Here is a 12,426-nt window from a genome sequence, read left to right as displayed (position 1 = left end):
TAGAGGCTTAGTGAGAGATCACTATGTTTGTGTCTCTGTTTCTATAAAAGGCAATAAAATGTGAATGATAAAAAATTAATAACAAATGAAATACTATCATCTCCCAGCAATATAAGTGACATACAGTGACAAACCTGTACAGTCTACCAAACACATATAATAGTCCCTAAAAGACTATTAGAGGTATTTTATGTGGCTTGTTCATTATAGTTTAAAGGCCTTTAGGTGTGTAAAATGTTATATTAAATTGCAGGTGATGTTTTCTGTCGTGGTCTCAAAACATTTCCTATTAAACAGAAAAGGACTCAAAATAATGTTTATCTGCTGTCTTGTTTCACTCACAAACAAGATTAAATTGAGCAAAAATATAACATGACATGGTACAGAATATCAGACAGTGTCTTCTGTGTTTCCAGCCTCTGCCACCTCCGTAGCAGCATTGTACCTGTTGGACCTTTTGTTACAACCTCCCCCCTTGGACATCCTCTCCTCCTCTTTTTTCTCTTTGGCCAGCAGTCGATAGTTGATTCCCATCCCTACAAACAGGATGAAACTGGAGATAATGAGGAGGATTCCGCAGCCCTGGTATGTGTACTTGTAATCGTGATACATGTCTTTAAACTTCCCTGTGAAGAGAAAAAGAATTACATTGTTTAGTTTTTGCTCCCTGTACTGTAATATTGGTGACGGGGGGTGTACAGTATAGAAGGCAGTGTACTGACCAAGCAAAGGGGGTCCTAACAATACAGGACCACATTCCACGATAGTGACCAGCCCAACAGCACTGGAGAACCGCTGGGCTCCCACCAGGTCCATCAAGGTCTCAAACAGCACTGAGCTCAGCCAGCCAAAAGCGAACCCAAAGAAGACGGCATAAATCACAAAGCCTTTGTAGTCTACTGATATTGGGGCTAAAACATGGCAAACACCATTGTATAGCACAGACGCAGCAAAAAAGTACTGTATTCTGGGCCGGACCCACTTAGTGTTAGCCACGATGCCCATTGAGGGCCGGGCAACCATGTCCACAATAGCCAGCACAGACAGTAAGAAAGCTGCCTTCTCTTTAGGGATGTCTTTACTCTTTGCAAAATTGCTAAGGAACACAAGTGGTGCAAAGAGACCAAAAAACATGATAACATTGCCCATGATATATAGTACAAAGCCACGGTGTTTGAACAAAGAAAGGTCGATGAAGCTGTTGATGGTCTGCGCTACAGTCCTCCTCCCTGTAGCCTCCTCTGCAGGTTTCGGTTTTGGTCCTATGGGTCGCATGAGGGAACCGGCAACACAGCAATTAAAGAGCAGGCCACCCAGGATCAAGAAACTTCCTCTCCAGCCAAACTTCTCAAAAAGCCAGGTGTTTATGGGAGCCATGGTGGAGAGGACGACAGGGCTGCCAGCCATGGCGATTCCATTAGCAATAGGTCGTCGTTTGTAGAAGTACTTTCCAATCATAGTGAGGGCAGGGTTGAGGTTGAAGGCTAAGCCCAAACCTAAAAGAATCAATTAAAAGAATGTAAGTGCATTTAACATCTTAATATAGAAGTTGAAAAAGAAGGACCTGAGCATTAACCCTTGTTAAAAATCAACACTTTTGTTGACACTTTTTCATCAACGTTTTTAACTTTTTCTTACGTTTTTGTCTCTTTTTTCAACACTTTTAACGCATTTTTCCCCAATTTTTGTCCCTTTTTTTTTTACGTTAAACAACACTTTAGTTTTACAGTTATTTTTGGAATTTATGGTCAATAAACTTCCTTTTTAGCAAATTATACCTAACGTTTAATTTAGAAAAGCAGAAATAAAGAATTATTTTGACTAAATTAAAGGAATGTATGTTGATGGTTAATCACAGACTGGAAGATGTCAACTTTTACTCAATACTATTTCAAAACCACTTAAATTCTTTTTTGAAATGCTATAAAAGACACCCTTAAATAAGACACCCCAAACTTAATGAAAGTAGAGATTTGTGCTTGCCAAAGAGCGCTGTGTGGAATCAATCATGTTATTTAGGGTAAATAAAAAGAACACTGATATAGGAAAACGGGTCAATTTGAACGGAGGACAACATCAATCAATCAATCAAAATGTATTTATATAGCACTTTACAACAACCAGCAGGTATCCAAAGTGCTTAACAAAATGAGTAAAAACATACAACAGAAAGAGTAAACATAGAAAACAGTAAAATCAGAAAAGGTTACAAAGAAACAAAAGAATAAAAATTGTCACACCACTGCTACGTATTAAAAGCCAGACTGAACAGATATGTTTTGAGTTTGGACCTAAAAAGAGTGACATCTGTAACCGTACGCATATCAGGGGGCAACTTGTTCCAGAGTCTCGGGGCAGCAACTGCAAAAGCCGGATCACCCCACCGTTTATACCTGGACCATGGGACTTCTAACACCAACTGATTTGAAGACCGCAATGACCGGTTGTGTTCCCGCACAGTTAAAATTTCAGACAAGTACTCTGGGGCAAGACCATTTAAAGCTTTAAAAACAAACAATTAAATCTTAAAATCTATTCTAAAACGCACCGGGAGCCAATGCAGGGTGTAGAGAACGGGAGTGATGTGTGCACGTCTAGGTGTATTTGTTACACATGAGGGTTAAGCAGTGTTTAGAGATTCAAAGTAATTCTTGGTGTTTTATTTTTGATGAACACTAGATGGCAACAGTGCACAGTGAACAAAAGAAGAAAAAAACAACTCATGACCCAAGTTTGAAATATAGAAAGCTAAAATAAGGTACCTCCCACCACACCAATCCAAAAGTACAGTGCCTGGACAGAATTGCAGAAAGAGGAAGCAATGAGGCCCAATCCAGACAGACATCCCCCCGCCATCATAACAGGACGACTCCCATATTTATTAACCAGGATGCTGCTGATGGGACCTGAAGAGCAGAAAAAAAATGCACAAACACAGATGTCAGAAGCTGAAAGATAGTGATTTCTATCAAATCATCAATGCTCAGGTCTAAGTGGAACCACCAGAGGGCTCCAGTACCACAGATGTGGCTCAGCAAACTCAACAACTTCTGCAATCGTTTTTGTCAGTGCTGCACTGCAGTAGATGTGTTCTCATGCCATTAATAATGAGATGTATCAGGGAAAACAAGGAAAGCTGTAATGAAATAAGCATTTATTTGGTTCAGAAATTCATAAAAATTGACAGAGGAACAATTTGTTGGTGGATTATTCTTAAATGGGCTCTAACACATTTGAAATGAAGTACCTCAGTTCAGACAGGTGCGTGGTGGGGTGAAGGTACCGGTGTGTGTGTGTATGGGGTCATTTTTGTATGTATTTGTATGGGGTGTATTTTCTTGAGTACAATCTTTGCAATGTTGGCACCTGGTACATTAGTTCCAAAGAAAGAGTGACAGAATGAGGTAACAGTAAATCAACTTATTAATATGCATGCACCTTGGATTCAACATCAATTCAAGAAAATCAGTATGACTTGTAAACAAATGACTAAAACGCGCCGATGGTTCAGGTCCCAAAACACCATCTCCATCTATGGCTTATAACAACCAGCCTAAATGAGTATGAGGACCCACATGGAAGACACTTCTGCCTTCCTGCCAAATCCCTGCACTACCCAGTGAAGCTAAATAGAAACTGACAGTTTTTGTTTAGAGGTTGTCCAGACTCATTTGCTGGCACGGTGCAAGACAAAGGGTTTTTAAATTGTAATGCAGGCAGTCTCCACACTGACAATGAGTTCTTTCCTTCCACCTTGCAGAGAGAGTTGCTTAGGATAAAAAGGTTGGCGACAAACCAATGTAAAATATTATGAATGTAATGAATCAAAAATTGAAGGAATACAGAGGTACGCAACAGTAGGTTGTTAATGAACTTCTCCTGCTCATGTGCCCAGAATGTTTAACACACCGTAACAGACTCAGCTGTCATCTACTCACAGCGGTGACAAACATTTCCTTGCTTACTTTCAATTACCATACACAGCTTGACTTCCTCTGTGTATATTTACATGTCAACTTTTGCATTAATTAACAATGTCAAACCTAAATATGCATATTGAGTTCACTGTGACTGGCAACTTGTTAGGACAGGTGCATATCTTACTTTTAAATCCACAAAAAGTATGAAAAAAACACCCTGTAAAGTGAAAAACAAATGAACAATCAGCTGTTCTCACAGTATGACTCAGTGACCTTTAACCAATGCAGGGATATGTTGCATTGATTTCTTTGGCGTACCTCTTTTGTAACTCGGTCACCTTTGACATGTAATACTGTTAGACATCTGGCAACTTGCTTGTAAAGAGGTCATTTAGGAACAATATAATACACAAAGATAGGTTTAGTGACATCTTCGACAATATGCACAAAATGTAATGCATGCAATGCTAGCCTAGCTATAACATGTTATGTCAACTTTTATTGTATTGCATGCAGATCTTGTAAATATATATTTTACCCACAGACCCAGAATACAAAATGTGATGTAAATTAGTTTCATGCAGTGTAATACTTTCCACATCAAATTAGTCTGGCACAGTAAAACAACTTTCCCAAAACTTCCCTGAGATTAGAATAAGATGCCTAAGTCATCATTTCTCCAGTTTATCACACGTTCGAGTAAAGAGAACTGCAGTGTTTCGATTTCAGAGCAGACGGTCTTGAGGGAAGGGGAGGAGAGCTCCTTTGAACTCTGTTCTCTCCGTGTTGAATATCACGTACATGAATGGAGCCTTATCATCTCCTAACTGGCCAGCCCTGTGTGACATCACCCAGCGCCTCATTCATCTCATCAGTGTGGGAACACAACCAAACCCCAGGGGGTCTCCCGCTCTCGAGCACAAGGGGAGAACGATAAGTACAGTAGGTATACACGGAAACACATTCCTGTGCTCCAGAGACAGACAATGTTGGGCACTTTTATAAACATTGAAATAGAGGAGTTACAGTATTGTTTAATCTCAGTAGGAAATCTTTGATTCAAGCTGCACTATAATTCCGAGAATCTGTGGCCTCGTTGTGGACAGACGGCGGCTGAAAGGCTGCAAATCAAATCTGTATCTGTATTTGAGAGCAATGGATTGGCTTTCACACCAGGAATAAATCTTTTACGGTTGTGTAAAAAAATGTCTTCTTGATGTGCTAAATGTCAAATGTTAACAAACCCATGTTTGGCAGGTTGTATTTTGGGTTGTAGCTCACCTCCGCCGTACATACATGCTAACATGATGGAAGAGATCCAGGACACCTGGCTGCTGCTCACATCGAAGATCACCTCAATCTCTTTAAAGAAGACAGTGATGGACTTGGGAAACGCATAGGAGAAGCCAATCGAGATGAAGGCCCCGACCACCACCATCCATCCCCAGCCACCCTCGGGTGGTGTGTAGCCTTGAGGACCACCGACGACAGGCGCCATTTTCACTCACCAAACTCCTCTTCAATTTCAACACGTTTTACAGATACAAGGACCTGTTCAGAAGAAAACAATAACTGGCAAAGAGCATAACTTTAGTTACTTAAACTTGAGGTTTTGTCCACAGCTTTGAAACATTTGACATCAACAGCTCTGCAAGGAATCTGTTACATTCCATTCCGTGAAAACTCTAAACAAAGCCTCTCTGGTCTGTTTTAACCAATATCATAAAGTGGTTTTAGAATGTTACACTGTTTTGCACCCTAAATATGTATCTGAGTGAATCTACAGTACCTTAAACCAATCCTCCTTTCCTCATACATGTGTGTCTTATTAAACCTTTAGAACATTGTTGAACGGAACCCTGCTTTGTGTCACTTTGTTCTCTGAGATCTCGTAAGTGCTTTCAGAGTTAACTTCCAGAGATCAAGCTTTTACTGTAGATTATAGCATACGAACCACAGGTACCGATTTATGTTTTTGTCTGTGGGTGCTCACGGGCGCACGCCCTTTAGAAAAAAAAAGTAGTCAGAAGATGATTGCATTTCAGAACTTTAGTAAATGGACAGCGGCCAGCATGAACACACACGCCTATTAAATTGATAATAAAGTTGTATAGTAGGCTATCTTTCAACTCGGGACATTGCCAATTCTCACAAATACAGATTTGATTGGAAATTAAGAATCAATGGAGCATGGGACTGACAGCGACATAACCAATTACACTATGACAGACGCTCCACCAATTTAGCACCAACTGCATGTTTCATTTGAAATGAATGTAGCCTACTGGTAGTCTGGCACACGTGGGTACTCAGGATTTTATTTTGTATCGTTGCCTATAATACGAACCACAAAAAAATCATGATCGTATTGTTTCATAACACAGATGAAGAAAATGATTGTGTCACGTGCAGGAGCCCTGCAAATAACAATAAATGTCAATAAAAAGAGGAATTATAACACATGTTAAATTTTAATACATTTTGCGACAATTTAATATATTGTTATTGTTATAGCTAAATTCACAAAGACATTTTACACAGATTTCAAAATCCAGTTGGTTTACCATTTAAATTGTGCTAATCTGTATCACTGACGTGCATTTTGGTTGTGTGTTCTTATTGTTGCTACAGTTTATTGGGCTATAACAGGAGCTCTAACTGGCTATGATTGTTCCGTGATGGTAGAATTTAATCCCTGTGTTCAGTGGTTCAAATGCTACTCATTTTAAAGTTCAATGAATCCTCACTTTGGTTTACCTTTCAAAACCTAGGCTGTCAAGGTGATTGACTACTTTATGAATTTATATAGGTATCAGATAATTGTATACAAATTATTTATCTTTTTTTCCAAAGAATTGCCTTTCAACTCTTGTATTTCTACAAGGGTATACTGTACAATACTGAGTTTTAATGACAAAGAACGTGGACAGACGATGCACGCACACAAGTGCAACTGTTGCTGAAGATTTTCATTTACAAATTTGATGCTGTTCAGAGCTGCTAATGTCAAGTGTTTCAAAGCTGAGGTGGAAGGAGGATGTTCGTACAACAGACAACAGAATGACAATGAGTACAAAGTATAAGAAAATTGTCTCTGCAGAAGTGTAAGTTTTCCCCCTTTAATTTTCCTTATTCCTCTTTTTCATCTGTCTCATGCCGTCTGACCAGTTTATCATATCCAGTACCAACTGATCTTACTGGTTTCACTGTAAAACAAAACCCCCTCAACATAGACAGAAAACAGTTGGCTACATATGCTCTGTATACTGACTTATAAGTACCTCTGAGTCCCTCCACTTTGCTGATACCGCATGCCTATTTGGAAAGAGATCAGATTTGTCTAAAAATATTTCCCAAAGAGTTTAAGATTAAGAATGGCGTTTTCGGCCTTGCTTTGCTTCTCTGCACTGAGCTCCCACCTGCTGATCTCCCACAGTCTCACTTTAGAGGTGATGAATAAGAGTCCTTCTGCAGAGTCAAACAACTTACTGTATTGTTCACACAGGGGAGACTATCCAGAGAAAACATCAATCAGACCATGAACACTGGTTGCATTCACACTGTTCAATAGCTCAGGGCTATACCCGGGAGTGGGTGATGATATAGTGTTTTTCAGCCAAGGAGGACTTGATTTGGTTGATGAATTGGTTCAGTGCTCTGAAAACTTATTGGATAAGCCAGTTGTGTGCAGCGAGTAGTGAATATTTAATGTGTTAAAGAACTTTTGTTATTGAGCTGGGATTCTGGCTGCTGCTATGCAGCTGTAAATGTGCCTCCTGCATTATGCTACAGATGCAATAGGTAATGGAGGTGAAATAAGAACTTGTGTGTGTTTTATTTACCCATGCAGACATTAAGGGTCACTTAGAATAATTAGATAGGAACCCATGGAGTAAAAAATTTAATTTGCATACAGATAACATGTAAGGGATAATGTAGAGTGAGCGGGTTATTATTCAGGGTTGTGGGGATTAATTTTGTGATAATGATGCGGTCACTCTACCGCTGAGTGCTGCTTATGTAATAAGCAGGCTACTTAGTAAAGAAATCAACAGTTGGACACAAAATATTTATTTCAAAATCATTTTGTGGATTTAAAAACGGGGAATTTTCTAGCCTGACTAGTTAAAAAGTAAGATACGGCAGTCATACATGTATTTTGTTTGTTCAATCTGTACATTTGACATCCATAATGATGTTAAATGCTTTCATTTAAAATGCTTAGGTTGTAACAGATCACCAATTTGTATTCTGGTGACAGCAATAGCTAATTGGTGATATTTAGCAAGCAGCTAATGCACCTATTAGTTGTGGTGCCTCAACTTCTTCCTAGAGTAAGAACAAAACATTCCTCAGTCAGTTTAACCTTCTTGAGTTAGGGCTGCACAATTCAAGTGGGCTAAAGGAGTTTGGACGATTTGATGCTAGGGAGTGTAGCAAGCTGGTTTAGCCAAAATGGAAGAAGGCTAAGGTAAGGTGCCCATGAGCAAGGCACCGAACCCCCAACTGCTCCGGGGCACCTTTCCATGGGCAGCCCCCTCACTCTTACATCCCTCCATGTAGTCCAGGTATAGGTAATGTGTGTAATAACAACAGAGTATACATTGTAATATCCCTTGTGGGATTAATAAAGTAGACATTATTATTATTACTACAGGTGTTGGCCTGCAGCAATGTGTCTGTTGCCTCTAACGTCTGGTTTGGAGCATCAGAGAGCAACGCAGATATTTAAGTGGCCCCGTTATGAGGTAACAAAATTCCCGTATAATTTCGATATTTTGTCCAGTGGATACCAGGCATACAACATACTTCAACATGAGAGGAATGTTAAAATCAACAAATAATTCTGATGATGAAAGGAGAATTCCAGTCAATTTCAACCCATAACTCTGTTGCTTGTAAATGTGGAGGGCTGTCTGTAGAGAGAAAAATGAAACCAATTGATGCTGTGTGCACCGGGTTATCCTCCTGCTGGAGTTAGCACCCAACAGGTGTGACAGAAAGGCATGTTTTGACTAGTGTGGACTTCACCGGAAAACTGGAAATAAACAGAGGTATGTGCCCCGGTTGAATTTACAACTTGTATGCCTTTCTGTCCCATCTACAGCAGTCAGGTTTGCTGTGTTCACTTGGAAGAAATCACTTCACATGGGTAGCCACTTTTAATGACATTTTGAACATGTTTAGAGGCTGAAAACACGTTTAAAACTTGCCCTGTTTAAGCCTGTTGTGTGCTAACGTTAGCAGGAGGATAACACGGTGTAGACAGCACCGATTGGTTTCATTTTTTTCTCTACTGACAGCACGCCACATTTACAAACAACAGAGATACGTGTTAAAATTGACCAGAATCCTCCTTTAATCGTGATCTCAATATTGATCAAAATAATCGTAATTATCATTTTGGCCATAATCGTGCAGCCCTATCTTGAGTATCAGAGGAAATTCTATTTTTTTGTTGAAATACTTAGTTTTGTGGTGATACTTTCTTTGTTGTGTGACATAGGCTAGATTGAAGTATGAATGGGATGTTTGTTTTATGTGATGTTTGTTGTATGGGGGTTTACTCGAACTTATTAAGTTGTTGTTACCTTTGATAAATAGAAGAGCTTGGCTTTAAAATGGAGAAAAAGAAACACTTAATTCAGTGAAAACTGCAGAGTTGGTTCCATTTAAGCCAGGACGAGGCATCAACGCTAACCACAGTCACATTGTAGAGGTCTAAATAAAGCAGTCAAAGTGCCATGTGACAACACACAAGTGCCAGCTAACGTAGGGTGGGTTCATCAGAGGACAATGAGTAGACCACAGGATTTGGTGTCATTGCTTGAAAAGAAAAAAAAATTCTTCATTGGAATTATTTTGACAAACATGGGTCACTTTTATCAGAGCTCGGTCAAGACCCTGAGCTTGGTATGTGCAGCGTTGAAACCCTATTTTTAGCTATTAATAATAAATTAGGGAATAATGTTGAATGAATTTGTTTTTAGATCTTTGGCTAAATTGTTGCGCTTTTAGCAAGTTTTCAGTCATTCTCCTTGCATCCATGCTCTGGGCCTCTTTCTAATACCACTTATTCAATCTACTGTAGTGAATTTGTCGGATTAATTATAGATGAGAATTTCTTGTTAAATATTTGCTTGGGGAAATCACAAACTCACATAAAAAGTATTGGTATAACACTGACAGAGCAATACATATTTCATGAATAACAATCAAGAGCTTACTTAGGCAAGTCATTATTAGTATTATTTTTTTTTTTACAGTGAAGCCTGTTAAATGTGCATTGTGTCTGTGTGTCATATGTCTTACCTTGGCAGGCGCTCTCGGACAGGGACGGGTGAGCTCTGCAGATAGACAGCAGTCTCAGAGGCACCTTAACACGCAGCAGAATTCATTGAATGGGACTGAGCATCTCTGAATATGTAAAAATATGTTTCACAGATACTCCAGACGTTATCTGTGGGTCTATATCCACTGTGACAGTCCAAAAGTTGCCCGTGGCACCTCCGCCTCAGACTTCATCTAAAGTGAATCAAGTGAAGCTGAAAAGTTCAGGTCATTCAGTGCCCAGATCAAAACAGCGGGACAATCTGGGTACTATGGTGCTAAATGTTGAAGTCAGTCAAGTTCTTATTGGCTGTGGGAGGCTTAGTGTTGTGCCCCAACAATGCATTCTCCACCCCTCTGGCATGTGCTGAAATCACACACAAGGTTAGAGTTATTCACTGCACGGCCCCATAGTGTGGGTGACCTGAGAGGATATTGAATAATGTCTGCACTCCAAGAGATAAGATGCTTTCTGAGACACTGATTCCCTGCATTAGCTGATTTAACATTGCTACTCAATTGAATATTGCGGCTATAAGAAATCCGGTTTCACATACACAACAGACATTGTTGTTGACATTGTTTATTCACCTGGAAGAAAGATTTCTGAACACTTGAGTCAGATCTGGTTGAGTCTTTCTCCCTGAACTCCCTGAGGTGCTATTGAGTTTGTATCAGGGCTTGGGAAAGGAAGGACACAGGACTCAAGTACAGCAGGTTATTGGAACAGTGTGCACTTGCAAACCTGCAAATTCTTGACACCCTTGAAACATTATTTCTCTTTGTTACGTTGTTTTATGTTTTTCCGTAAATGTTTTATTACACTCAGATAAGGAGTTTTATTGCTTTTCAAACTGAGGAAACAGTAGAGCACTACCTTCTATTCAGTATTTTCTCATAGGTTGGCATGGAAATGGATTTGGGACAAAAACATTCATATTTGCGTGCACTTATAGGCATTTATTCACACAATCTGCAATTTTCCACAAACGTTGATTTTATTGTATATCAATTATTTTGGTAAAATCTCACAAATCTCAAATCTTTTTATTGGCATTGAGTTTAAAGCGCCACTGAGCCTCACATAGCCACTAGGATGCTGTAGAGTCTTAGAGTAAGAGTGCATTCCTCTGGTAGCTAACATTAGCAAACAACTAAGTGCAATTTGCTGCAGTTGATATGACACTTGCCTTTGGTGTGGGAGATCGGGGTTCGATTCCCACTGCGATACATCAACCGATGTGTCACCGAGCAAAACACTTAACTCATAGTTGCTCCAGAAGCGTACAACCTCTGATCTATAGCAGTTGTAAATTGCTTTGGATTAAACTGTCACCTAAATGACATGTAATGTAATTGTACTTTAATTGAACCTTTTCTTTTCATGCAACTTTGTATTTTTACTCCATTGCATTTCAGATGGGAAAAATACTTTTTATTCAACTACTTTAATCTGCCAGCTTTGGTTACTAGTTATTTTACAAATTAAGATTTTTGCACACAAAACACATGTAGTGTATAAAACATAATGTTTCATTATAAAGTAAACTACTCATTTATATATATATATATATATATATATATATATATATATATAGACCTACAAGTACAGCTGAAATGAATAGACGATTAAATTCTTTAAATGTGAGGATTATTCTGGCATTAAGTACTTATACTTTTAATACTTTTAGTAAATTTTCCTTATGATACTTAGATACTTTCACTCAAGTAAGACTTAAAATGCAAGACCTTAACTTGTGAGTATTTCTACAGTGTGGTATTAGTACTTTTACTTAAGTAAAGAATCTGAATACTTCTTCCACCACTGAATGTAGTGATGACATACTTTATTTCAAAATCAGTATCTTGCAGTTGTGGTCATGACAGGCAATGATGAGTGAGGTCAGAAGTAGACAGCCACTGCTGTTACAGCCACTGCTGTAAATGACCTTACAGCATTGTCAGAAGGATTCAAATTGCTTAGCGCAGCTATGTAGAACACAGATCCTATAGAGTGTAATAAACTGCAGTAACTGCTATACATTCTCGATCAAACAAGGACATTCACAGTCAACATACACCAGTGTTCTTTGTTTACTACTGGGAGCTGCCTTGATCTCAAACACAATGTGTTGCTGTACTGTGTAACACACCGCATCAAGTGCACAGCATGTAC

General features: G+C 39.1%; 1 protein-coding gene across 1 annotated transcript; it reads right to left on the bottom strand.

The window, feature by feature from the left end:
• Positions 1–65: 65 nt before the first annotated feature.
• Positions 66–10,657, bottom strand: slc16a1a (solute carrier family 16 member 1a). The gene is made up of 5 exons (XM_034870005.1): positions 10,233–10,657; positions 5,202–5,471; positions 2,763–2,906; positions 723–1,496; positions 66–626 (listed from the first exon to the last, which is right to left on the bottom strand). The coding sequence occupies exons 2-5, from the start codon at positions 5,416–5,418 to the stop codon at positions 391–393; spliced, it is 1,371 nt and encodes a 456-aa protein (XP_034725896.1). The 5' UTR covers positions 5,419–5,471; positions 10,233–10,657; the 3' UTR covers positions 66–390.
• Positions 10,658–12,426: the final 1,769 nt, after the last annotated feature.

The sequence above is a fragment of the Etheostoma cragini genome, chromosome 4, assembly GCF_013103735.1.
Source record: "Etheostoma cragini isolate CJK2018 chromosome 4, CSU_Ecrag_1.0, whole genome shotgun sequence".
In the NCBI taxonomy this organism is placed as follows: Eukaryota; Metazoa; Chordata; class Actinopteri; order Perciformes; family Percidae; genus Etheostoma; species Etheostoma cragini.
Note: the sequence above shows the minus strand (reverse complement) of the source record. Positions and strands in the feature narration are given on the sequence as shown.

Coding starts and splice junctions, on each gene's coding strand:
- slc16a1a (XM_034870005.1), bottom strand. CDS start 5,418: ATGGCGCCTGTCGTCGGTGGTCCTCAAGGCTACACACCACCCGAGGGT. Junction 2,907..5,201: donor AGCATGTATGTACGGCGGAG/GTGAGCTACAAC, acceptor TCTGCTCTTCAG/GTCCCATCAGCAGCATCCTG. Junction 627..722: donor GTTAGGACCCCCTTTGCTTG/GTCAGTACACTG, acceptor TTCTCTTCACAG/GGAAGTTTAAAGACATGTAT.